At 53.7% G+C, this 26,198-nt stretch overlaps 2 protein-coding genes across 4 annotated transcripts; both read left to right on the forward strand.

Annotated features, from left to right (window-relative positions):
- The first annotated feature begins 338 nt into the window (after positions 1 to 338).
- On the forward strand, positions 339 to 8,291 carry Atg101 (autophagy related 101). The gene is made up of 3 exons (XM_006981893.3): positions 339 to 494; positions 3,285 to 3,598; positions 7,609 to 8,291. Exons 2-3 carry the CDS (start codon positions 3,347 to 3,349, stop codon positions 8,011 to 8,013), a joined length of 657 nt encoding a protein of 218 aa, XP_006981955.1. The 5' UTR covers positions 339 to 494; positions 3,285 to 3,346; the 3' UTR covers positions 8,014 to 8,291.
- A 2,592-nt stretch (positions 8,292 to 10,883) lies between these two features.
- On the forward strand, positions 10,884 to 24,593 carry Smim41 (small integral membrane protein 41). 3 transcript variants are annotated; one of them, XM_076556882.1, is made up of 2 exons: positions 10,884 to 11,400; positions 24,470 to 24,593. In XM_076556882.1, exon 1 carries the CDS (start codon positions 11,020 to 11,022, stop codon positions 11,290 to 11,292), a length of 273 nt encoding a protein of 90 aa, XP_076412997.1. In that variant the 5' UTR covers positions 10,884 to 11,019; the 3' UTR covers positions 11,293 to 11,400; positions 24,470 to 24,593. The 3 variants fall into 3 exon arrangements, with proteins under 3 accessions (XP_076412997.1, XP_042120796.2, XP_042120795.2); XM_042264862.2 differs by lacking the exon at positions 24,470 to 24,593 and adding an exon at positions 13,640 to 14,148 and having other exon boundaries at positions 10,885 to 11,400; XM_042264861.2 differs by lacking the exon at positions 24,470 to 24,593 and adding an exon at positions 13,710 to 14,148 and having other exon boundaries at positions 10,894 to 11,400.
- The last annotated feature ends 1,605 nt before the right edge of the window (positions 24,594 to 26,198 follow it).

Genomic DNA, 26,198 nt, shown 5'->3' on the forward strand with positions numbered 1-26,198 from the left:
TTCTTCCCCTCCCGTCTCGATGGCGGAAGTGAGTTGTCCCGGCCCAAACAACAACCTCGCTGGTCCGAGTGAATGGCCTCGTCCAAAGGGGGGCGTGGTTGACTCGCACCGCGTCCCAGGGCCCGAAGGACAAGCGAGGGAAACACGCGCACTTGAGTCACCGAGCATCACGAGCGCGCCGGTGGCTCGTGAGAGCCTCGCGACGCCGCCGCCGCAGCGCGCGCGTAGGGGCCCGGGGCGCGCCGAGCCCGGCCGGCACCCACCGTGGGCGCGGGTGGTTCCTTCCGGCCCCGCCCTCCGGCCGCGCAGGACTTCCGGTGTGCGCGCCGCTCTGGGGAGCGCAGGGGGCGCCGGCCAGGAGGGACCCGAGCTGGTGTCCTGCTCCGGACAGGTGTCCGAGCCCCGTCCTCCTCGTCGTCGTCGTCGTCTGCGCTGCTGCCCCGGGACGGCGCGAGTTCGCGGGCAGCGACCCTGACGTCCGGTCCGGATTCTCGGTACGGGTCCACGCAGCCGCCTGTTTTTGCTTCTAGTCCGTCCTCGAACCCGAGGCTGAGCGACTCCTGCTCCAGTCTCTACACGCAGGGAGGGGGGGGGGTATTGGTGTGTCCCGGGTCAGCCTGATCTTTAGGGGGACCAGAGGGAAATGTAGCCCCCCGTGTAAACAGGCCGGGGCTGGAAGGGAGGGTGGGTCCTGGAATAATGCTGAAAAGGAGGGACCTTGCTGGTTCGAGGGAGAAATGGAAGAAGGCGCTGGCCCAGAGCCGGGAATCTCTAGGTGGGGAATTGCAGGATGGAGTTAAAGAAGGTAATGATAATGAGTAAGAGAGCCGTGGCATCCTTGGTCCAGGAGAAACGAAACTCCTGGAAGAGCCTGGAATTCTGGGTCGGGATGCATCGAGCGGTTAAGAGGAGCCAGTTTGTAGTGACGAATGGGATGTAGTCCCGTTCCTGTAGGAAGTGTCGAGTGGGAGAGAGGAAAACACCCGATGGCACAGGTATGCCCGACCTGCGGCCAGGTGAGAGGGGGAGCCAGCCTGATGCCTTGTGTCTAGAGTAGAGTACTACTATTTAAGAGCAGGAGATAAAGACCAGCACTTGGGAAGTTGAGGCAGAAGGTTGCCAGGAGTTGGAGGCAAGCCTGGATTAGAGGAAGGCCTGTCTAAAAAACAAAAAACAAAAACAAAACAAAAAACCCCAAAACCCCTGCTGAAACACACTGTCAGAGCAGATAGCAAACCGAAGCCAGTGAATCGAAACACCACCAGGCGTAGATCCCTACAGTTAGAAATAGTCTAACTGTTGCTCTCTAGAGGACAGTAAAGATGGGATGGTCTGTGTGCGAGGTGGTGAGAAGTCACCAAGACACTGGCAAACAGAATACCAAACTTAGAAATGTAACTGCTTACATTCCCTCAGTGGGCTCAGTATGTTTATGTTCTAAGTTATTTTTCCCAAGTATTTATTATTATTATTTTTCGAGACAGTGTTTCTCTGTGTAGTTTTGGCGCTTTTTCTGGAACTCACTCTCCCAAGCCTGTGTGTGTGTGTGTGTGTGTGTGTGTGTGTGTGTGTGTATTGGTGTTTTAGACACAGTATCACAGCTTCACAGAGTTAAACAAATGCAACATAAACAAAAGTAACACACCTTAAAATAATAATATTCTACAACAGAGAAAAAAACAAAAAAAAAAAAATCCTGCATTGTTACAGGGTTTTACCCAATGTTGAATGCTTTCTATATTCTTGGAAGAGGTCTGGCTGGCTGGCATGAATTCTCCCTTGAAGTCTGGTTACTGTGTTGTAACTTGGCTTTTTTTTTTTTTTTAATGTCGAATGCCATTTATTGAAGGAGGGAAGAGGTCTTTAAATACAGGCTTACAGCACAATGGGAGAACCCTGGAGGGCAGAAATTCGCTACCGATGTTTTTCAATCTTGCATTTAAGCTGTTAACGCCCAATATGCAGCATACACAGACAAGGAACTTCCCTTAAGCATTCAGGAGGGTGAAACCCGGGAAGGAATTAGCGTAGGGAGGATATCAAGGTCAAGGTCATCGAGCAAGGCAACTAGTCACACGCTTTTAATCCCCGCGTTGAGAGGGAGGCAGAGGCAGGCAGATCTCTGAGTTCCAGGATAGCCTGGGCTACAAGAGAAAACCTGTCTCAAAAAAAAAAAAAAAAAAAAAAAAACCAACCAACCAGACAGATCCAAACCATTGCGCACAGGAAGGCATAGGAGAGCCAGCCTCACCCTGTGGTTCTACCTACCCGGGAGGTGGAGGCTGGAAGGCCATTGGAGTCCAGGAGTTACAGGCCAGTTTGGGAAACAGGCCTTGTCTGTCTGTCTGTGTGTCTGTGTGTGTGTGGTGTGCTTTTAAAGACAGGGTCTCTCTGTTTTGTCCTGGAATCCATTGTGTACTCTAGGCTGCTCTTGAACTCACAGAGATCCACCTGCCTCTGCCTCCTGAGTGCTGGGTTAGAGGTGTGCGCCACTGCTCCCAGCCCAGGCCTTGTCTCTTCAAATGTAAAGACAGAGTAACGTTCTGCCCTTTGGAACTCACGCCGGGACTATGGGACATGAGTTCTCACACTCCATGTCTCACTGCCCCGTTTCTAGCCCCCCTTTTAACTGGTCTTGCTGCCCAACCTTTCTGTATTGAATACATTTTACACAGGGGTCTAGATGGCTCTGGAGATGTGTAGATTTGGAGTGTGTGTATTGTCTGGGTTTTAAAGCCCAACCTTTACCGCTTTCCAGTGACTTGTCAGAGTGGTTTGTGACCCCAAGGGAGTAAAGAGCTGTCAAATGCTCTGCAGCCAGAGCTGACTTTCTGATGTAGGGATCTGGTGTTGACACAAGGGTTCGGGTGACTTTGTCGCCCTGGGGACAGAGTCCAGATGCTTTAACCCGGCCATTAAGGTCCCAGAAGATCGACTTGGCTTTTTCTCTGTGCTACCAACTCTGTGCTCTTGCCACTGTGGGGCCGTCTTCCTTCCGGCCTCTCTGCACATGCAGCTTCCGAGGGCAGAGCTCGCCGCGCTCACGCTGGCTCTGCCTGCCCGAGGCGGCACTGTTGGACTGAATGCCACAAATGGAGTCAAGTCTTGCCCCACCTGGTAGTTGGACTGGGCATCTTGAGGCTCTGCCCCTTCCTGTTCCCAAGGGTCTGTGGGTTGCTCAAAATGTGCTGCCAGAACGCAGAAGGGCCAGTAGAGGCAGGGGCTGAGCCCAGTGGAGCAGGAGGTGGGCAGGGCCTTCCGGATGACCTGACCCGTTCTTACAGGCGGCGCCCACGGTGGGGCGAAGCTTCCTGTCTCCGGCCTCTGCTCCGGGGCTGGCGGCAGGATGAACTGCCGGTCGGAAGTGCTGGAGGTGTCAGTGGAGGGCCGCCAGGTGGAGGAGGCCATGCTGGCGGTACTGCACACCCTGCTCCTGCACCGCAGCACCGGCAAGTTCCACTACAAGAAGGAGGGCACCTACTCCATCGGCACCGTGGGCATCCAGGACGTGGACTGCGACTTCATCGACTTCACGTACGTGCGCGTCTCCTCGGAGGAGCTGGACCGCGCCTTGCGCAAGGTTGTTGGGGAGTTCAAGGTAGGTGAGTGAGTGGCCCAGCCGATGCAGGTGGACCTGGAGTGTGTGCCCCTCCACCCTGGCTGTGCGGTGGACCAGCCTGCCCTCCAGAGAGCAGGAGTCAGTTCTGCAAGGCTTGAAAGAACAGATGTGCTGAGAGCTCCTCTGGGGGAGGTGAGCTCTGTGTCTGAGAGGGTGCTCCTGCTTTCTCAGCAGGAAGGGCGAGCTGAACTACCTCAGCCCCGCTCCCCAGCTTAAACAGTTAGGCCCCTGGAAGGTGGTCATGGCTCCAGTGGTCCTGACCACCCTGGCTCCACAGCCGTCTGTGACAGCTCTCGTCAGTTTCTTCCTCACACAGTTTGGGCCTTTCCCATCTGGTCTGAAGCTCTAAGAGGGAGGGGGAAGTGCTTGGCCGAGTGACTTCTCTCCAGATGTGCAGGCCCTTCGGGCCTTGTGACCTGTGCTGGGGTACACTTGTGTTGGCAGGGAGAGAGGGGTAAGGGACACACCAGGCGGCCCAGGTTGGTCACCCCACTCCCGTGGTGAAATGGCACTGTCGATGTTTTAATATTTTTTTAGATAGTGTAAAACGGCTGGTTTCATCATGATGTCTTCATACATGTACGTCATTATACAGTGCTCTCGATGGTCGCTTTTGCATCACACATGCGTGTGTGTGTGTGTGTGTGTGTGTGTGTGTGTGTGTGTTTAATCTAGATTTTGCATGAGAGACAATTTGTGATATGTTGTCTCTTATTTCTCCCGAAGTGCCCACTCCCCTCCTCAATGACGGTGTGATTTTTGTCTTTGTCTTCATGGAGAAGTCTAGTTTAGAGCATCGAAGGGAATCCTTCCTCTTCTTGCCTTTCTCCTCCCTTCATTCCTTCGTTCCCGGAGCCTGTCCGTTCTCGGGCTGTGTACTTACGCAGGGTTTGCACAGTCAGGTGGATGCTCTCCGAGGCAACAGCGCTCACTCCATCACTTTCCTTGTAAGGCAGGTGAGGCTGTGAGGTTTCCCAGACACCCTTTTAGACGTGAAGTCTTCGTCACTCTGATCTCTTGGTGACCAAGAGGCACAGAGAAGGGACCATCTGCACAATGGTGACCCATGCCTTTCATCCTAGGCAGAGACAGGCAGATCTCTTGAGAGTTCGAGGCCAGCCTGGTCTACATAGTGAGTTCTGGGACAGCCAGGGACACATAGTGAGTGAGAACTAGGACTAGAGCTGTCCCTCCCCCTCAACAAGCCAAGCCTGACGCCACAGACAATGAGCTTGAGTGACAGTGGTCCCTGCCGTGTGGGTTTCTGTACCACAAGGAGTTAATGTTTACCACGTGCCTGGTGTTTGCCTAGAGTCTGGTGCTATTACAGAATTGTTAGCTTGTCGCTACCAATCAGGGTTGTCTGACTGTCTTTGGTGGGTGACTGTGCCCTCTGCAGAGGTATCTTAGCTTTCTGTTGCTCAGGGGCCCAGCTTGGAGCAGGAGCCCACGGGACAGCGTAGGTAGACCTGTTGGATGTTTGGTTCCATGTGCTGCTGGGGAGAGAGGAAATGCCGCTGCCGGATCTCTTGTCCTTCGCTTTCCTGACTCCATCCCTTGACGTCCTCTTTTCTAACCCGGTCCCTAAGGCTTTACCGTTCCTCCTGCTTTTTAAAAAGGGACTGAGTTTGGCTTGTCATGAAGGAGAAAAGCAAGTAGGGTTTATCTGGGGAGGAGAGATTGGTGAGTTTCCAGAAGAGATGGTATTTTGTTTGTGTGTATGTCTGTGTAAGTATGTGCCACACGTGTGTCTGTGTCTGTGCACACGTGTGTGGGTGCCTGTGGGAGCCAGAGGAGGTGTAAGCATCCACACCTTGCCCAACATCTCTTATCTATAAATCCCTATAAAACCAAGAAGCAGATCACATACTTCCAACATACAATGGCACAGAATATACATTACTATTCCAAAAGGAAGGAATAGGAGCACAGTGAGGAAATACTGGACCAAAGCAAGACCGAAAACCCAGCAGGGCCAACTCCAAATCCTGTAACCCCACGTCTGACGTCAGAGGGCTTGGATGGCTGCGCCCTTCCAGCTTTGATGACTGCAGCACACCAGCACACTTCTGTCTCTTGGGTGTCTCATGGCTCTGGCATCTCTGACCTCTTGGGGTCTCCAATATAATCCAGACTTCACTTTCACAGCTTTGCACAGTGGCCCCTCAGGGCCTCCATGCAGGGACCCCTCTGCCACACACTTGGCCTCAGTGGCCCCCCTTAGCCGTGGAGGAAGATTCCACAACCTCGTTACTCGTGTATCCTAAAGCCAGAACCACGTGAGCAGTACTGCCAGTTTGGGAAGAACCTTGGCCTCTGCGAATCACATTCATAGCAGCTTTGTTTTATTACTTTTTAGGAGAGGAAATCCCTCCAGCCTTTCCCTTTTACAGCTTGGGAGCTTAGCTGGGCAGGGTCCTCCCTGAGGCCCTCCCTTCATTCCATTTTGGGTTAGGCCTTTTAAACATCTCATCTCCTTCAGTACAAGGTCAGGCTCCAACATGAAACTTCCTGGTGCTGTTTTCTCCTCAAACTGCACATTTTTTCTTTTGCACCAACTCACTCATTTTCATTGTAGACCTGTGTAAGTGTGGTTACTAACAACCACGTGATGGAGTCGTCTGTTGGGCTGTCTTGAACTCTCCTCTGCTGACAAGATAGTTCGTTACTTTTAAATTTAGCCTCAGGTAGATTCTTAGGACAAGGATAGAAGGCAGCCACATTCCTTTGGTAAATATCACAAGCATGGCCTCTAGCTCAGTTACTAACATTGTTCCCCTCTGAATCGCTTTCAGCACCCACCACTGTCTTCCACACTTCTGCTGGAGAGTCCATAAGCCCTGCTTATGGTATTCAATCACTTCCCTAGGTCAGAGTCCCAGAGTCTTCCACATTCTTCTCCAAAACTGTGGTTAAACCTGTCCCGGCATTACCCCACTCCTGGTACCAACTTCTCTCTTACTTTTTTCCTTCTGTGATAAGACGCTGTGACGTGTTTGGGTTTACAGTTTTAGACCATCATCAGTTTACAGTTTGTGACCATCGGGACGGAGAGCATGGCAGCAGGCAGGCATGGTACTGGAGGAGGAGTTGAGAGCTCACAGGTTGAGACACAACCCTGAGGCAGAGAGAACACAAGTCTCTTGAAACCTCAAAGTCCACCCGCAGTGACACACTTCCAACAGAGCCACACCCCGTAATCTATTTCTACAGTTCTTGTGAGAGGTTGATGAATGCAGAAGAACTGAAACAGGAAACCAGGGTCTTGAGCACAAGTGTGCAAATGCATCCCAAGGCTCGTTTTTATCATTACGGCTCTTGATGACATTTACGAGTTTACCGTTCAGCAGAGAAGCCTGATCCTCAGACCAGCATCTTCAGGGTTATATAAATGTCTGAGTCATGGGAGCAGCTTTTGCCCTATTTTCTAGAAACCGAGGAAGGCCACAAGGCATTCCCATGTTCTTTCTCACATCTGTTGGCATTCCAAGTTCCCTTCTTGAGAAATACAGCATTGGATGTTCCCATATTCATGTCACAAATCCCTTCTTATCCTCACATAACCTTAGTTCAAACCCCGACAGTTCTACCAACCAGGGACCGAGTATTCAGATATGCAAACAATAGCCTGTGGGGGCCGTTCTTGGTCAACCCACAACATGGCCCCTGGTTATAACAGTAATTCATTATGTGTGAGGGTGTACACACGTGTGCATGTGCGTCTGCACGTCAGCTCACGTTTGATACAGGCCACTTCTTAAAGTGGAGCTGGGCAAGGAGAAGGGTGTTAGTTTGCCTGAACCAGCTCTAGGCTTGCAGTTTTATGTCCCTCACACAAGTCCTCGACCTTCTATAGGCTTCACCCCTGCAGCGCTTAGTGGGTAGGGTGAGTAGGAGTGGGAATGGACTCCCCCCGGCGTGGGAATCGGGCCGCACAGGATAAGAACCTTCCACGGCCATGGCCTGCTCACCTGTTGTGTCTTCTCCAGGATGCACTTCGAAACTCCGGTGGTGACGGGCTAGGCCAGATGTCCTTGGAATTCTACCAGAAGAAGAAGTCACGCTGGCCCTTTTCGGACGAGTGTATCCCTTGGGAGGTGTGGACGGTCAAGGTGCACGTGGTCGCCCTGGCCACAGAGCAGGAGCGGCAGATCTGCCGGGAGAAGGTGGGGGAGAAGCTCTGTGAGAAGATCATCAACATCGTGGAGGTGATGAGCCGGCATGAGTACCTGCCCAAGATGCCCACGCAGTCCGAGGTGGACAACGTGTTTGACACGGGCCTGCGGGACGTGCAGCCCTACCTCCACAAGATCTCCTTTCAGATCACCGATGCCCTGGGCACCTCCGTCACCACCACCATGCGCAGGCTCATCAAAGACACCCTTGCCCTGTAGGCCTCTCTGCAGTCTTGGCAACTAACTCCTTCCTTGATGGCCCTGGGAGTCTGTGGTGCTGACGTTTTGGGCTCTGGAACCTGCTCTAGGTCCTTGGTGAGACTTGAAGAGAAGCTCTTGACGTCCTTGTTGTGTGGTTTCCAGCCTCGGTGGCCCTTGTCACCTTTGCAGTGTCCTGTCCTGGATGCAGCCTTTCCACACCCCCCGGTGGGTTCTCTTCCTACACTGTAGAACTACCGTGAGGGTGGCGAATAAAGTTGAGATGTGAGTTTGGCTCAGCTGTCTTGGCCTGTGTCCTGCCCTGAAACGTGAACACTTCCTCATGAGGACTCATGATTGTTGGGGGCATTATTCCAAGCTGGGACGAGTGGGTTGATGCAGTTAAACACAGGTTAAAACTGGGGGAGCACTGGGCGGCGGTGGGCACACCTTTAGTCCCGGCATTCGAGAGGCAGAGTCAGGCGGATCTCTGTGAGTTCGAGGCCAGCCTGGTCTACAGAACAAGATTCAGGACAGGCACCAAAGCTACACAGAGAAACCCTGTCTTGAAAAACCAAAAACAACCAAAAAAAACCCCGTGGCGCTTGTGCTGTTAGACACATACGAAGGTGTCACCCAGCCAGATGTGACCATGGCTGTCATGAATGAGGGCAATGGGGTGTTTTGTCTTTATAGAGTATACACAAAATTATTTAATCCGGGCTATCTAAGGAAGGCGGGTCTTGGGGTTAAGGCTGCCCAGGTTGGCCTGGCTCACTGTTCGGGCAGTACTTGGGGACACATTTTTACACAGGGTTCTCATCTGCACTGCTGCACCTGTTCACTTACTCTGTATTCTGCAATGCTGTTGGCTCCACCCTGGGAGATCTAAGCACAGCGGAGTGAGCTGCCCATAGGGAGGAGCGTTGGAGCTGCCTGGGGTCCTGGTCCTGGGAGGGAGCTAGGACGACTAGAGAACTGTGAGGATTTTCCCAGGCCATGTGTGCACTTTCCCGGCAGGTTGTGGTATTTTAGTCAGTCTCACCCTGGGAGATCTAAGCACAGCGGAGTGAGCTGCCCATAGGGAGGAGCCCCGGAGCTGCTTAGGGTCCTGGTCCTGGTCCTGGGAGGGAGCTAGGACGACCAGAGAACTGTGAGGATTTTCCCAGGCCGTGTGTGCACTTTCCCGGCAGGTTGTGGTATTTTAGTCAGTCTCGGGACACTGGAGGATGGATGTCCGAGGGGGTTGGAGCTAGAGAAGGTGTATTCCCAAGCTTCCCTGGCATGCTGCACTCGGGGTGTTCCCTGTTTGCTTCTGAGGCGTTGACTGGAAGTGACCTTTGGGGATGTTTGAGATAGGGTCTCTACATAGCTGAACATGCCTGACTCATTTTACAGTCCTGCCTGTCCTGGAACTCGCTCTATAGACCAGGCTGGCCTCGAACTCAGAGATCTATCTCCCGAGTGCTGGGATTAAAGGCATGTGCCACCACCGTCCAGTTTCCTGACTCATTCTACATTCCTGGCTGTCCTGGAAATATTTAAGCTCAACCTGGCCTTAGGCTCAGATCCTCCAGCCTCTGCCTGGGATTAAAGTCATAACTCGGCTTTTGCTTTGTTTTGTTTTTGGAGACAAGGTTTCTCTGTGTAGCCCCGGAACTTGCTCTGTAGACCAGGCTGGCCTTGAACTGCCTGCCTCTGCCTCTCAATGCTGGGGTTAAAGGTGTGCACCACTACCGCCCAGCTCTAGTTCTTTTTGAGACAAAGGTAGTCCTAGCTGGCCTGGAACTCATGATGCAATATGACCTTGCATTTCTTCTGTTCCTTGTACAAGAGCTGGGCTTGCAGGTGGGTGCTGTCCCGCCCTCTTTTATACCCTGCTGGGGTTTAAAACCCAAAACCTTCCATTGGGCTCGGCAAGCGCTCTGCCAACCGGTCTGTACCCCAAGGCTCTCCACAGCGACTCTGTCTTTGAAAAGGGAACTTAAGGGGTCGGAGAAATGGCCCAGCCGATAAGAGCACAGGCTGCTCTTCGAGAGGTGCTGAGTTCAATTCCCAGCAACTGCAGGTGTCTCACAACCGTCTGTAATGGGATCTGATGCCCTCTTCTGGCCTTCAGGCGTACATGCAGACAGCATTCATCCAAAAAAAAAGGAAAAGGGAATTTAAAATTCGCTAAAGGATTTCCAGGAGACCTGGGCAGGCTTCTCCACATCCAGATTGTACTGGACTCCCCTACCCTGGCCATATCATGGATATCTACCTGGCAGGGGTCTGTCTTCCAAGACAGTATTGTCCCTATCCTTCTGGAGCATTATGATTCTGGGATGGGGACAGTGGGCTAGATCTATGCTCTTTTTAATTTTTTAAAAAATCATAATTACATCACCCCCCACCCCTTCTCCTTCCGAACCTTCCACATACCCCCTTTGCTCTCTCGGTAAGTAGGACAGGAGAGAAAGTGGAGGTAGGCCTTGTCCTCTGGGTACCGTGCTCCACCCATTCTCTCTGCCCCGGTGTCTGGAGGACTCCTGTGTTCTGCTTGCCTGTCCCAGGGGAAGGGTTTCCACATCTGGATCCATTGGGCTGCCCATTTGACTGTGTCCCTGGGGCCTAGAAGGGCTGAACTTTTAGTTCGTAACAGAAAGCTCAGTGGTCAGCACCTCAGCCAGCACCTGGGAGGGGGGTCTGAGGGTCTCAAAAGCGGAAAAGCCCTGAGAACGCTGAATCTTGGCCTTTTCCAAGGGAGGGAAGCCTTGGGGACAGCTCCTGGGTTTACCTGGAAATTTCAAATTGCAGGCATGGGATGAGAGAACAGACAGGCTCTCCGGCCTGAGAATCCAGCCTGTCGGAGAAGGACCTATAGGCTACCCTGGAGGAGCCTGCCTAGGAGGGGCCTGAGCACTCACTCTTGCACGGAGTTGGGGAGAGCGGGGCGGTCGAGCCCCGGGAGGCCCGCCCCTTGAATACATCGCTCAGGGCCTCCGCTCCCAGGGCAGTGTGCACATCTGGGCAGCTGGCGGGAGCATGAACAGCTCACAGGTGGGGGCTGCGGCCAAGGCTGCCTGGCTGGGCTGCTGTAACCAGTCCGGGTTGCCACTGCAGCCGCCGCCGCCGCAGGGGCCGCGGATGGTTCAGGCGGTGGTGCTGGGTGTGCTGTCCATTCTGGTGCTGTGCGGGATCCTGTTCCTGGGTGGTGGACTCCTCCTCCGAGCCCAGGGCCTGATAGCACCACTGGCTCGGGAGAGGCGTGCATCCCACGAGGCCGAGCCCGGTGCCTGTGGAGGGGATGACTCCTAGGTGTCAGGCTGTTCTTGAGAGAGGGTCAGCCCCTTCTGGGCCTTCCAGAGCCCGTGTCTGTGGAGCACAGTGGAAGGTCCATCCCACAAGCTCTTGTCTCCTGCACAGGTGAGAGCCTTGAGGCACGGGGGGGTGGGGTGGGGTGGGGTGGGGGTGGGGGGGGTGGGCGGGGTGGGCAACAGTGATGGCCGCTGCTCTCACCAAGCTGGACAGCTAGCTGCAAGTCCAGGGTGGGGCTGGAGTTCCCTGTGCCTCTGACTGTCCCTCTCTCCCTGGCTGTCCTCTAGGCACAGGCGGCCTTTGTGCTCCCATGTGGATAAAGGAGGGAGCTGGAGGGGGCCTCCGAATGGGAGTCCGTTTCTGGTACCTATGTGTTTCCACGCCTCTACATCCGCCCAGTCCACCTTGTGGTGTGCCGAGCTCCACAGGGCCCTTTGTACCGGAGCCGACACAGCCAGACCTCGGCTTTCAGCTTGCGGCTCTCTCCTGCGTGAAGCCTTTGTCCGTGCATGCGAGTGGGCAGGCTGGGGCCGGCCGAGGTGGAGGAGGGGGGTGGAAGAGTCTTCACTCCCACTCGAGGTACCCCTGGTTGTTTGGGGTAACCTTACGGGTAGAGAGTTGTGCCGAGTCCCCGTCCCCTGACCCCTGCTCGAGGTAGCTCAGGGCCAGGAGCTTTGTGTGCTGTGTTGGGGGTGGTGATGGCAAGGAGCAGAAGCTGCCGGAAGTAGACATGGGATTGAGGATTCCCAGCTGTGTCTGCCTCTCCTGTATCCATCTCTGTGAGGACAGGCACCATCTGGAGAGAAGGGCCTGGGTGGCCCAAAGGACAGAGCAACCCCAGTCCAAGGCCACCTCAGACTGAGCCGTGAAACGGGGGTGGGTGGTGGGTGCTTCATCGGCATTCAGCTGTGTGTGGGGTCTTCTGGAGGCTTCTGTTTCTGGGCGACTCTCAGTCCTCCTGCTTTCAAGTGACCTCCAAGAAGGCAGTGGTGCAGGATGCCTGTGGAGATGGCCTGGTGAGGGGTGAGGGTGTGGGCAGGTGCAGCTAAGCAGCTGTGAAGCCGACGATGTGTGATCCTTGCTTAGCGGCTAAGGGTTTGGCACCGGTCCTGGACAGCCGTGCCACACCAGCCTTGAGAGCGGCGGATTTCTCACGTCAAAGATGCCTCCCCCACTGCCGTGGAGAGAGGACAGTCCAGGGCAGGGCAGTGCAGTGTGTGTGTGTGTGTGTGTGTGTGTGTGTGTGTGTGTGTGTGTGTGTGTGTATGTGTGTGTGTGTGTGTGTGTGTATGTGTGTGTGTGTGTGTGTGTGTGTGTGTGTGTGTGTGGTAGTGGGCAGGGCCCAGGGAACTGTTGGCACTCACTTTCCTGGTCTTGGGCACCGGGTGTCTTCTCTTGCACCAGGTTCCTCCGAGCTTGCCTCCTGTCTTCCACCATGCACTTTCCTGCTCTCTCCTCCATGGAATGGAGGGTCTCTAAATTCCTGCAGACCCTTCACTGACAGACGGGAAGCTCAGAGAGAGAAACATGTGACCTACTCAGGAGAGTGGCAGAGGCGGAACTGGACCGCAGGCTCCAGGTTCCATGCTCGGTCTCCCGGTCTCCCGGTCTCCCAGGTCTGGTCTCCCTCCTGCATCTCCACTGCTCTGTGAGATGCTGGTCGAAGACATGGCTTCCCTTCCCACCATAAGGCACATTATAGGCAGCGTTCAGCTTGAGTCAAGGACGTGGCCCCTCTTGTCCCTACTTCCTCAGTGGCCTTGTTGGATCCTCTTTTACTCCTAGAACAGTCTTCAGATGCCAGGAGACAGACAGCTCCTCAGCAGCTGGGCCCAGCTTTCCGGCCTTGAACCTGAGGAATGGGGGAGGGGCTCAGAGGCTTGCTGGAGTAAACATGGATGGGAAAGATCCAAGCCATCCGCCCAAAGTCCCTGTGGTGTTAGGGATGCGTGGCGGTTGGATGGCAGGAAAGGCTGTGTCTCCAGCATCATCTTGTCTGCTCACACCCAGGACGGAGACAGAGCTGGGAGAGGGGTGGGCAAAGGCTCTCTTCATCCGACTTCCTGCTTTTGATGTCCCTTGGGCTCAGTGTTTGGAATGGGTATGGCCTGTTCAGAAGTTCGCTACAGATCTCTGGTCAAGGCTGTTGGGCTGGCTGGCTGGGGGAGGGATTGCCGCAGTCACCTCCTTTCAGGGTAGAAATGGTGGAGGCTGGGGGCAGGCCTGAGGGACAGAGAGGTGGCACCGTGGCTCCCAGGGCACTCTGCTAGCCTGAGCCTGTGCCACGCAGGCAACAGATAGACTGGTATCTTGCCCTACATTATCAGTCCGCGTTCATCGTGTACAGGGCCCTGCCTGATCTCCTCAAGTGACTGCCGAGCTCCCTCCAGTCAAGATGGTGGCACCATGTCTTACAGATGCTGGAGCCAGCTGTTCCTCCCGGAGAGCTCTCCCTCTACCCCGTTCATTTGTGCTGCCGAGGAGGACGGACTGAAGATACCTGGACTGTGGTGACGCCTCCCTCACTCTGAGCTGCTCCCTGACACCTGGGGTGGGTCCAGGAGAGCCATGCTCCAGGAACATGTGCATCTGCTTGGTGACTGCTGTGTGCTCTGGGCCCTGAAGCGGCTTCACACCCCAACTGCTAGTGTGTCCTCTGCACACCAGGCCCCCGTGGACACACGTGCAGCTCCTGTCCTGCCTGGTGCTGGACAGTAGTGTCCTACAGCCCAGCAACCTGTTGTAACCTGTTGTTGCTGAGAACCATAGGGTAGTGCCTCCCGCCTGGAGAGCGTCGGCCATCCAGCAATGCGCCACCACTGTCCAGGGCTCGCTATTAAACAGGCCAGCAACGCAGTTCTGGGTGTGTGGTCTGTTTCCATCCTTGACCCCCGGGATTCCTGGTTTGTTTCCTCACTCCCCTTCCATGTGGTCCGCTTCTAGCAGATGATTTATTTATTTATTTTTTAAGATAGGGTTTTACTACGATAGTCCAAGCTGACCTGAGACTCGCTGTGTGGTCTAGGATGGACTTGAACTCACAGTGATCCTCCTACCTTAGCCTCTCAGGAATTACAGATGGGGGCTGCCACAGCTGGTTTAGAACACAGACTTTTTGAGGGTGAGTGTGATGTGGGCTGGGAGTGACTCTAGTGCCCACTCGTGGCTGCCCCCTGACCCCCAGTGGTCAGTGTAGTCAAGAATCTGGCTTTATTCAACCTCTGACAAGAGCTGGGGCGGGGAGCCTCTTCCCTGAGAGTGGATTTTGTAAATGTGTGCTCTGAGTTCCAGTCAGCAAACCTTCCTGGATCACGGCCCCTCATCTATGAAACAGATGTGGCAGTGTGAGGACCTAACGGCACTGTGCTTGTTTTGTGTACCACGCATTATCCATAGAGGGTTTTGTATTCTACCGTTACCAAGGGACACTGTTTCCCCCAGTCTGCCTCTATTAATTATTTCTCTATTGCTGTGATAAAACACCATGGCCAAGTCAACTTATGGAAGGAAGAGTTTATTCTGGACTGAGGGTTCCAGAGGGTGAGATGGCTGGAACGGGTAGGTAGTGGCATGGTGGCTGGAGCCAGAAGCTCAGAAGCTCACATCTTACACCATGAACGGGAGGCCCACCGGAAATGGTGTTTTAAAGGCTTCTAAATGCTCAGAGCCTGACCCTGACATGCTTCCTCCAACAAGGTCACACCTCTTAAATCCCCCAAACTGTGCCACCAACCAGGAACCAACTATTCAAATGTCCAAGACTACGGGGAACTTCCCATTCAAACCACAGCACTCTGACCATTTCCAGAGGAGGAGGAGGAGAGAGAAGAGGAGAGAGTGTTGGTTTGAATGAGAATGTTTGGCTACTTGGTCCCCAGTTGGTGGAACTCTTTGGGAAGGAATAGGAGGCGTGGCCTTGGAGGAGGTGTGTCACTGGGCGTGGGTTTTGAGGTTCACAAGACTTGAGCATTTCCCAGTTAGCTTTCTCTGCCTCATGGTTGTGCCTCAGGATGAAAGCTCTCGGCTACGGCTCCAGCACCGTGCCTGCCTGCCTGCTGCTGTGCTCTGTGTCCTAATGGCCATGGGCTCACCCTCTGAGCTGACGGCCCCAGTAAATGCTTTCCTTTAGTGGTTTCCTTGGTCATGGTGTCCAGTTATAGAAACGGGGACGTAACTAAGACAGAGAGGAAAGAAGGGGAGGGTGGGAAGGGAGAGGAGGGAAGAGAAGGGGAATGATCAACCGGGCTCCTAGGGATGCAGTTGATTTCCTTGTTCCTTCCATAAGGACCTCCTGAGTGCTCTGTGCTGACAGTCAGTGTGCTCTGGAACGGGGCACAAGGAGACAAAGAAGACAGTTCTCACGGAGCTCTCAGTTGCCAGAGGGTGGGGTCCAAAGACTGGAGTTAAAATAGATCACAGAGCATGCCCAGGTGGCAAGAACTGAGAGCAGGCGTCCTCAGCTAGGGAGCTGGTGAAGGCCACCTCAGAGCAGGTGGGGCTTACCCAGCATCCTTCACCTACTGGAGGGAGAAGAGCAGCCTGTGGGGGCAGGGCACAGTCTCCCAGGGGTGAGACCAGGGCAGGGAAGTTGAGTGGCTGGAGCCTTTCACCGCAGATCTGGACCTTAGCGGGCGGGAGCACATTTGAGAGTGGAACCAACGGAAATGCAAAGGCCTGAAGGATGCGATGGTCAAAACCCAGCCAACACGGCCGTCGCTGGAGCCTGGCATGCAGGCAGGCTTTGTCAGTAGCTGCATGTGAGGGGTGAGGGAGAGACGGGAGGTGGATGATGGTTGTGGCCTGATGTCCCTCCCTGAGGCGATGGGTTATTCAGTCAGGGCTTTTCAGGGCCGAATTCATAGAAAACAAACTGCTTGGTTTAGAGAAGAGAATCCACTGACCCGCTTAAGAGACCAGTCTGTGCACTGGTCAGCACTCAGCCCCGAGAGCAAATCCTTCTTTTCCTCTCCTAGCCTCCCTGTCCCTCGGCTTGCTTCGGTCAGCCTCCAGGCCCGCGTTGGGCAGGGTCATCTCGCGGCTGACCCATGCTGCCTGGCGTGCGCTCTGGGTGTGCGTGCGCTGGCTGCAGCCTGAGAAGGTGCCTGACTTCTGCAGTGCATTCCCCTCATCTCAGACCAAGGAAAACAGGACGTGGCTCAGGCTTTTTTTTTTTTGGTTAGGACAAAAGGAAGTTCATAGATAAGATACGAACGCACAGTGTGTGCTGCCTTCACGTGGGGCCGCTTGACTTCAAATCTATCAGGACAAAGGAAATCATCGCCAAGTGATACCATCCAAGTCCTGGGTCTGTTGTGAACGAACCCGGATCACTGTTATCCTGACAGTATAGAATGTTCCAGACCTTGGTCACATGAGCTACCACCAACCACAGGATCCAAAGCTGGGGTATGTCTCCTCACCAAGCCTGGGCCTGTTTAATTCTGGGGTAAACAGAGGCTCTTGGCTGCTGCCGAGGGCACAGGTGGAGAGGTCTGCTCCCAGCTCAGCTCCGAGACACCTCAGGGACAGTTAGCTCCTGGGTCGGAGCTCAGCCGAGAGTTCTGGGCCACGGTGATGCTAGAGCCACACATGAAGCTTGGATGGACCAGGCCGGGGCAAAAGGGCAGGAGAGCCCGGTGTGCCGTCACTTAAACGAAGGCAGGAGAGGAGGCCAGAGAGTTGGGGAAGTCGGGGATGGGCCAGGCTGTGTGCTGGAGAGGAGTGACTGGGGGCTTGGCCTGGAGTATCCGTATCCCCAGATCTGCTGGAGGAGCCCGCACCTTTGGAGGCAGGGAGCGCAGAAGGCTCCAGCCCACCTCAGCTGTTACCTCACAGTCACAGATAAAGGAGCCTGACCTCGGGAGGGGTGGTTATTATTATTTTTTTTTTTTAAATTTTTTTTTGTTTTCAAACAAGCTCTCACTTTATGGCTTGCTGGTTTGTTTGCTGTATAGACCAGACTGGTTGGGACTCTACCTGTCCCCAGTGCTGGAATAAGGTACACATCACCATGCCTGGGCAGCTTGCTTGCTTCCTCTTTCTTTCTTTCTTTCTTTCTTTCTTTCTTTCTTTCTTTCTTTCTTTCTTTCTTTCTTTCTTTCTTTCTTTCTTTCTTTCTTTCTTTCTTTCTCTCTCTCTCTCTCTCTCTCTCTCTCTCTCTCTCTCTCTCTCTCCTTCCTTCCTTCCTTCCTTCCTTCCTTCCTTCCTCCCTTCCTTCCTTCCTTCCTCCTCCTCCCTCCCTCCCTCCCTCCCTCTCTTTCTCTCTCTCTCTCTCTTTCTTTTTTGAGACAAGGTTTCTCTGTGTAGCCCTGGCTGTCTGGATTTCACTCTGTAGACCCGGCTGGCCTTGAACTCAGAGATCTTCCTCCTGAGTGCTGTGATTAAAGATGTGTGCCATTGGGGGGTTGGGGATTTAGCTCAGTGGAAGAGCACTTGCCTTGGGTTCGGTCCTCAGCTCCGGTGGGCGGAGGGAGGGGGAAGACAAAATAAGATGTGTGCCATCATGCCCAGCAAAGTTTTTCAAGAATTACATCTTGATTTTTAATGTGTGCATGCGTGAGTATGTGTGTGTGCATGCATGCGTGTGTGTGTGTGTGTGTGTGTGTGTGTGTGTGTGTGCATGCCACAACACATATGTGGAGGTCTGTCAGAGGACAAGTTTGAGGAGTCAGTTCACTTTTCCACAGTCCTGGGTATTGAGCTCAGGCCATCAGTCTTGGTGGCAGGTGCCCTCACATGGCAAGCTCCCTTGTTGGCCCCATGCCCAGACTTTTTTTGTGGGTTGTGGGGATGTGAACTCTGGTCTTGATGCCTGCACAGTGAGTAGTTTACCCACTGAACCATCTACCCAGCCCCCTGAAGGACATCTCTTTGTGTTATGTGATTGCTCGGCCATGCACCTGCCCCTCCTAGGCTAAACCAAACCTGAAACCAATTCCTCCCATGCTGTGGGCCTCTCACGCAGCTGCAGTCCAAGGGCCCCGTGGGATAGCCGACCTGTGGGTCACATTCCGTGTCTGCCCCTCTTCTGTCCGACAGATATGTCCCCATTCAGAACTCCTCCCTCTGAGCCCATGGTCAGTCACCTTGTCCTTTCAGGGGCTCACATAAAGCATTTTACTTTATTTTATTACATTTAGTGTGTGTGTGTGTGTGTGTGTGTGCAGGCCATGGCACAAACATAGAAGTCAGAAGACAACTAACAGGAGTTGGGTCTCTCTTTGCACCATTAGGTCCCAGGGATTGAACTCAGGTCGTTAGGCTTGGTGGCAGGCGTCTTTACCCACTGAGCCGTCTCGCTGGCCCATCACACAGCCATTTTCATGAGGGTCTCCTGACGTCTGCTCTGTCCCTTAGTCCCTTCCAGTTTAGATGTGATGATCCACTGCCTCGGTCACTCTTGCCGAGTCCTAACTTCCTTCCCTCCACAGAACTATTCCAGAAAATCCCCATCCCCAGGTGACTGCGGCAGTCCATCCTTGGCCTTGAGTGGATGCCGGGTGACCTCTGGCTGCTTCCTGGGTCCTCTGAGTCCTCCTCTCTGCTCCACTGTTCCAGAAGGTTCCCCCCGTCACACCGCCCTCTGAGCCCCCCTCCCGCTCTCCCTCCTTCACCCCTCTCTTCAGTTGCTCCTCATTGGCTCTTGGGTCCCAACACTCAGGTTTCTTCCGCCTTAAAATAGCCCTTGCTCACCCCCACTGCCTCCTCCAGTTACTCTCCTGCGGCCAAGCTTCTCGGAGGACCGACCCCACTCATCACCCCACTCTCTGGGCTTCCCGCTGGTCCTCGGACTTTCCCAGGAGGCCTCACCCTCTCCTCCCGCGGCCACTTCCTCTGTCGCGTACCCCTCCCTCCTCGGGTACCCACCCTCTCTTGCTAACATTTTTGAGGTGACTGGAGACCGTGGGTTTTAGGGTATTGCTGGGGCCCAGCCCATGTCTGCTCCTTAGCCTGTCTCCTGAGTTCTCCACCTTTTTAGAACGCAGGGTGATGGCAGCCGACACTCAGGGACTGTCTTAGTCACTGTTCTATTACTGTGAAGAGACACCGTGATAAAAGAAAGCCTTTAATGAAGAGCTTGCTTACAGTTTCAGAGAGTGCGTCCATGACTGTCGTTGTCGCAGAGAGCATGGCTGCAGACAGACAGGCAGGCGTGGCGCGGGAGCAGTAGCTGAGAGCTTACCTCTGACCCACAAGCAGGAGGCAGAGAAACTGGGTCTGGTGTGGGGGTGCTCTTTGGAACCTCAAAGCACACCCCCAGTGACACACCTCCTCCCACGAAGTCACACCTCCTAATCCTTCTAAAACAGTTCCACCAGCTGCGGGCCGAGCGTCCAGACATAAGAACCTGCGGGAGCCGTCCTCATTACATCACCGCAGCGGCACCGGGGAGGGAGCTGTCCACCGCTGGGGTTGGCACCTGTGGTCTCACGCACCTGTCTGGGCTTCTGACTCTTTCCTTGTGCCCTGGGCATCTTGTGTACCCCCTGCCTGCCTTTCCCTCTTTGAAATGGGCATCTGTTCCTCTCTCATCTTTCTGTCTCTCCGTCTTGCTGTGCTTCCTGCCCAGCTCCTCAGCGTGCGTGAGCCTCCTCCTCCTCGCTCACTCCTTCCCATGCTCCCCTCTCCTGGTGCTGGACTGGCTCACATGATGACCATGACAGTCCAGGGCCATCTGAATCCTGAACCTTTGCACAGCCTTATGGACAGTTGCCTGGGGACCTACCACTCCAGTACTAGAGAACAGAGCTCCCTGCCCAAAGGGCCCCAGGTTTTGGTGTAAGGGACACCCTGTGGACCTATAAAAAGAGGCGTGAGGTATTTGCAGGTGGTGACCGCACCGTGATAGGGGTGACATCGGTGGAGGTGGTCAGGGAAAGCCTCTGTGGGAGGTGATATTTTAGTTGAGACCTGACCCATGGGGAGACCCAGCCAGGGAAGAGCCAGGACATGATGTTCCTGTGAGAGGGACAGCGGGTGAAAAGGTCCATGCTGGGCATGAATCTGAGAGGCCAGTGTGGCAGAGATTTACTGAACAAGAGGGGCAGGAGAGGACATGGGCTCCCGCTGACAGGAGGGTGGTTCCGAGTACAGCCTCTCCCGGAAGCATTGCCCTGGCACGCTTTTGCTGCCTGTGAGTGGTGCCGCCTTGCTCCTCAGCTTCTGTCCCCGGCCTTCCTCCCTCAGCCAGACCATCTCCACAGCCGTCCTTCCTACCTCTTGGAGAATTTTGCTCCATCTCCTGTTACCGGCATTCCGGGAGTCCACCATTCTCCACTGATGTCATGGTGTCTTTTATCTTTCCAAAGATATGTTTCGTGTGTATGAGTGTTTTGTATGGATGTTATGTGTACCGTGTGCGTGCAGTGCCTGTGGAAGCCAGAGCAGGCGTTCGATCCCCTGGAACTGTGGTTATAGACGGCGATGAGCTGCCTGGTGTGGGTGATGCACACTGAACCCAGGTTTTCTGCAAGAGCAGCGAGAACCGTTAACCACCGGGAACCGTTAACCACCGAGAACCGTTAACCAGCGAGAACCGTTAACCAGCGAGAACCGTTAACCACTGAGCCATGTCCCCACCCCACATCATGGTTGCTTCCCTGCAGAACCTGGCCCCGACCCCAGGGAAGCCACTCCTACCAAATGGCTAAAATCTCCAGACCTTCCTGCAGTCCCCGAGCTGTGGCCCTCCTGGGCGCCTGCTCCTCCTGCGTTTTCATTCCTGGGCCTCTAACTTGTTGTGTCCCATGGGCCTTTGAAAATGCTGTTCCCGCCCCAACTGCCCTTTCGTGACAGGCTCAGGTCTCGTCTCAGGCCTGGGGCGTCCCTTCCTTTCTGATGACCTCCCAGACAGCTGGGGTCTCTGTCAGACATTCCTTGCGGGGCCCTTGAGCCCCTTCACATGTTAAGTTGCACACTGTGTCTCCTTTAACGTTATGTAAACCCGGGAAGAACTTGGATTGTGCGCGCTCACAGCTGCGCCTGGCGCCTGTGCCTGGTGTTCATGGTTGTGTGTGGTACCCGATGTTCACAGTCATGCGGTACATCGTAGGTGCTCAGTAAACATGTGCTGGGTGAATGAATGATGTCTGCAGAGAACTCTGGGAGGAGAAGCAGATGGAGACGTGTCCTTAACCTGCCCACGCACTACAGACGGTTTACTCACCTTATTCCCCAACCCTCACCTTTCAAGACGGGGCCCCCCGTTGCCTTTTGTCTTCCTGGCCTCTGCCCTGATCCCACTTCAGCTCAGGGGCCCGTCTCCTACCCAGCTTCCACACCTCAGCCTGGGTGAGGGATTCAGCTCCAGGGCATTAGTCCTGGGTTTTTCCAGACAAATTGAATGCTTGTCTGAAGGCATCTGTGCCCAAGATAACCAGGTCCTAGGTCTAGCCCCAAAACCAACCTCAGTGGGCCAGCTCTAGGCGGTACCAAACAGGGAGTTATGTGGAATTTAGTGGGCACAGTGGTCAAAACAGAGAATGAGGCTAAAAATGAGGTGGCATCGGACCTCTCTTTGTGTCCCGTGAGAGAGGAAGGACGGGGTAGTCAGCCTTCTGAGTTCTGTGCTGGGGTGTATGTCTGTTGGCTGAGGGCCTTTTGTCCAAGAAGACACTTCCAATGGTGGCCCTTTCTCCTCTTTTCTCATTTTTTAAAAAGCAGAACCTTGTTACGGAGCCGTGGCTGGCACTGAACTCAGGTTCCTTGCTCGGTCTCCCGAGAGCTGAGATTACAGGTGTGTGTCGCCATGGCCAGTAAAGCTTCTCCTTGAACACTGATCCCATCCTGCTGCCAGCTGCTCCTTGCTCAGTACACACTGAGCACACCAATGCCCAGGGTGTGTTTCAGGGAAGGATCCAGCAAGGCTTCCAGAACCCCTGGGGTGACCTCACTTAGCGACTTGTTCCCTCTCACCAGCTAAGTTTCCCTGCTGTTCCTGCGCCATGGCTCTGCTCCGTCGCCATGCTCACGGATCATGCTGCCTCTGGGCCCTGAGCCTGGGCCTGGGCCGTTTCCACATGGGACGCTCTGACCCTGGCTCTGTGCCCTCCCCCCCCCACCATACTGTCTCCTACGTCCAGGTCCACTGGTCTTTGAGAGCCACCCACGTAGAGGCTGATGGTCCATGTGGACCCGCACATCTTCACGATTTAAACCCATCCCTTACATAGCAATTAGTCTCAAGTTGTGTGCCTCCTTCTTGGACTGGATTTATGGTAAGAGTCATCTTATTAACTAGAAACTTCTCTGCCTGAGCCATCTGCTCAATGCCAGCTCTATTAGGAAAGGGGCTTTTGCTGTTTTAAAAGATTATTAAAATAGTGTGTGTGTGTGTGTTTTGCCTGCGTGTGTATATGTGTACTATGTGTGTGACTGGCGCCCACGGAGGTCTGAAGAGAAGGTCGGATGTCCTGGAACTGGAGTGGTGAGCCACCATGTGGGTACTGGGAGTGAACCTGGGTCCTCTGCTAAAGCAGCAGGTGCTCTCAGTGCTCTCCACCACTGAGCCAGCTCTCCAGCCCCACGTGTAGGTGTTTTGTTCGCTGCACGTAGACAGCCGTGAGGAGGCAGGTTTCTAAGCAATGGCACTGCCTCCCTAATCCCTCCATCCATCACAGGGCGGTGAGGAGGGAGACTGTGAATGCATCACACTTTCTTAACTTTCTCAAGCAAGCAAGCAAACAAAGCATTACCTCCCAGAATGTGCCAGAACCTACCAGAGGCACACTGGAGTGGATCACATGCTACCTTGCTATCAAGGCTGGAAGACTCATGGCAGAGTTTAGGAGGACATCAGTCAACTTGCGTACTTCACACTCTGTCTTTTGGATTTGGCAATAAGGACGTTTTGTGGGAAAAAAAAATCAAGTTCAGAATGTTTCTAGCACCGTAAGTTCCCAGACTGACAACTCTCAGTGGAGTTTAAAAAAACAAAAAACCAAGCAGCATTTTTTTCCCGTGTGTACACTCTGGGTGCCCCTGTACCTGGGAGAACATCCCAGAGGTTACAGGACCTCGACATGAACTCAGAAGCCTCAAAGGCACAGGTGGGCACAGAACAGTTTGCTGCTTGCTGGTTCCCGAATTTGAATGTATCTTTTTGTTTAAAACGCCTTTATCACTTACCAAATGTTACAGGGATTGTAGGGGAAACGAACTAAATGTAGAAGCATTATTTCATCATTTGTTATTTGAGAGAATTGATGAATATTTCAAAACCATTTGGCAGGAAGCAGAGGATTATGGCCCAACTTCCTCCCCCAGGGCCTAAGGCAGCCTTCCTTCAAATGGGTTCCAAACTCCAGGAGCCCTGAAGGACTCTAGTGAGGATCACACAGGAATAAAAAGGTCCCATTGTCTAATATTTTGGGGACCGTTGGTCTAAGCAGAGTCAAGTCCTGCCACCCACCATGCCTAGCTGCTGTGCCAACAGAGTGGTAAATCTAAGAGCAAGGTTGGGGGGCCAAGGCGGGAGGATCTTTGGAGCCTAGGAGTTGAAGACCAGCCCGGAGAACACAGCCAGACCCCTGTCTTTAAAATACAAGTGGGTGTAGTGTCGTGTGCCTGCAGCCCTGGACCTGGCAAGTGAACACAGGAGAATAATGAGTAACTTGGCCCCACAGTGAGTCCGAGGCCAGCCTGGGCTACACGGGCATTTATGTCATGAAACCACACCAGGGACTGGCGAGGTGGCTCAGTGGTTAAGAGCAGGTGCTGCTCTCAAAGAAGACCTAAGTTTGGTTCCCAGTACCCATGTTGGGCAGCTCAGAACCGCCTGTAACTCCAGCTTGTTATGTAGTTCATTCTGATGGGCCTTGAACTTGCTCTGTAGCTGAGACTGGCCTTGAACTTGCTCTGTAGCTGAGACTGGCCTTGAACCCCTGATCATCTTGCTTACACTTCCCAAGTGCTGGGCAGCATCACCACGCTCGGCTTGAAGGATGGTTTTCCAGGAGCGTCTTCTGAGGTGTCATCTGATGAATATGTTTTGGGAAACATTGTACTAGAACCTTCCTTCTGGAAGAGAAGAAAAACTTCATTAAGAAAAAAAAAAAAACCAGCTCACTCTGCTCCGGAGCGCACGCTCCCCTACTTCTGTCAGAACAGCGGCGAAGACTCACTTTATTTCCGAAGTCTGTAATGTCAAGTTACTAAATTTAAGTCCTCTCCCCCCCAGAGCAATTTAAGAACATATTTCCGAGCTGTGACTTCGACGAGACAGCTTCTGCCGGAGCGATGGCCGATGTGTTCACCGGTTTTATGTGGGATGCACATGTCCTGGAATTAGGTTTCTGCTGCAATGATCTTCCAAGTTCTGTGTGCTCTGTGGTTCCGGTTCTGTTCTGGAAGCTCAGTAGAAGTTGGCTGCTGTTCCTCCACACGGTTGTCACGAACATAGTCCTTCCTCCTGCAGCCACAGCAGCCGGAGAGACACTGTTGGCTCCAGTGAACTGACCCGGACCCTGAGGGCCGGTGCCTGCCTCTTCCCCAGGGCTCGGGCCCAAAGGAGGGAGGAGGAAGGCCCGACCTGCCTGTCTGTGGGGAAGCTGGCTGCATCAGCTGGGGACAGATAATTGTTTGCTGGTCTGGGTTTGCCTTGTTGGAATTACCACGCCTGTTTCTGACTTGTGATGCGGTCCTCTGTGTTAGGGTTGGGCCTGTCCTGCTGGATGCACAGCTGCCTACATGGGGCAGGATCTCATGTAGCCCAGGCTAACCTCAAATTCACTAGGTAGCTAAGGATGACATTGAGCTGAGAATGCAGGTGTGTGCCATGGGGATGGCTGATCTTAGCTGTCACCTTGACTGCGTCTGGAATCAACTAAAATTCAAGCCACTGGTGCTACGGTGAGGGGCTTTTCTTTTCTTTTCTTTATTTTCATTTCTCTTTGTAGCCCTGGCTGTCCTGGAACTCACTCTGTAGACCAGGCTGGCCTTGAACTCAGGGATCTGCCTGCTTCTGCCTCCTGAGTGCTGAGATCACAGGTGTGCATGCGCCACTGCTGCCACCGTCCAACAAGGGTTTTTTCTTGATCAGATTATTTGAAGCTGAAAGATCAACCTGTCCTCATTAGGGTTTCTATTTGTGCTGCTAAAACTCCATGGACAAAAGCAATGTGGGGAGGAAAGGGTTTATTTCACTTATACTTCCGGGTAACAGTGCGTCACTTAGGGACATCAGGGCAGGAACTCCAGCAGGGCTGGAACCTGTAGCACAGGAACTGATGCAGAGGCCATGGAGGATGCTGCTTACTGACTTGCTTCTCATGGCTTGCTCAGCCTGCTTACTTAAAGCTCCCTGGGCCACCAGCCCAGGGGTGGCACCACCCACAGTGAGCTGGGTCCTTCCAGATTAATCACCCTGCAAGAAACTGTACCATGGGCTTGCCCACAGGTCACTCTGGAGGGACCATTTTTCTCAGGTGAGGGTCTCGATTCCAGAATGACTTGGACTTGAATCAAGTTGATGGCAGATCCCGAGTCTGGGTGGTACCTTTCCAGTGGCTGCCACACAAAAGGAAGAAAGAAACTTTGCCTGCCTGCCTCTACTCTGGAGAGCAAATCCTGCTGATCCTTCACCACTATCAGAAGTTGGTTCTCTGGGCTTCCAATGTAGACTGAAGACCAGCAGCTCTCCAGGAATCCCCCAGGACTCTAGCACCAGATTCAGACTACAGAGACATCCAGGTTTATGGACTGAGTAAATATTAGATTCACTTCTATCCTCTCCAGTGTGAGATGGCCACTGTTGGACTACCTGGACCACAGCTTGTGAGCCAATCTAATAAATCCCATAAATACATCTTTATTCTCTCAGTTCCATTCCTGTAGAAAACCCTGCCTAATACAGCCACCAGGCCTGGCTTGACCTCCTTTAGCTGCCTGTTAGTGTGGGTGGTCTCTAG

Source organism: Peromyscus maniculatus, chromosome 20, assembly GCF_049852395.1.
Source record: "Peromyscus maniculatus bairdii isolate BWxNUB_F1_BW_parent chromosome 20, HU_Pman_BW_mat_3.1, whole genome shotgun sequence".
Lineage (NCBI taxonomy): Eukaryota > Metazoa > Chordata > Mammalia > Rodentia > Cricetidae > Peromyscus > Peromyscus maniculatus.

Bases quoted from the DNA above. Each gene is read 5' to 3' on its own strand.
- Atg101 (XM_006981893.3), top strand. From the start codon at position 3,347: ATGAACTGCCGGTCGGAAGTGCTGGAGGTGTCAGTGGAGGGCCGCCAG. The intron at 3,599-7,608 runs GTAGGTGAGTGA...TGTCTTCTCCAG, and splicing joins AGGTTGTTGGGGAGTTCAAG to GATGCACTTCGAAACTCCGG.
- Smim41 (XM_076556882.1), top strand. From the start codon at position 11,020: ATGAACAGCTCACAGGTGGGGGCTGCGGCCAAGGCTGCCTGGCTGGGC.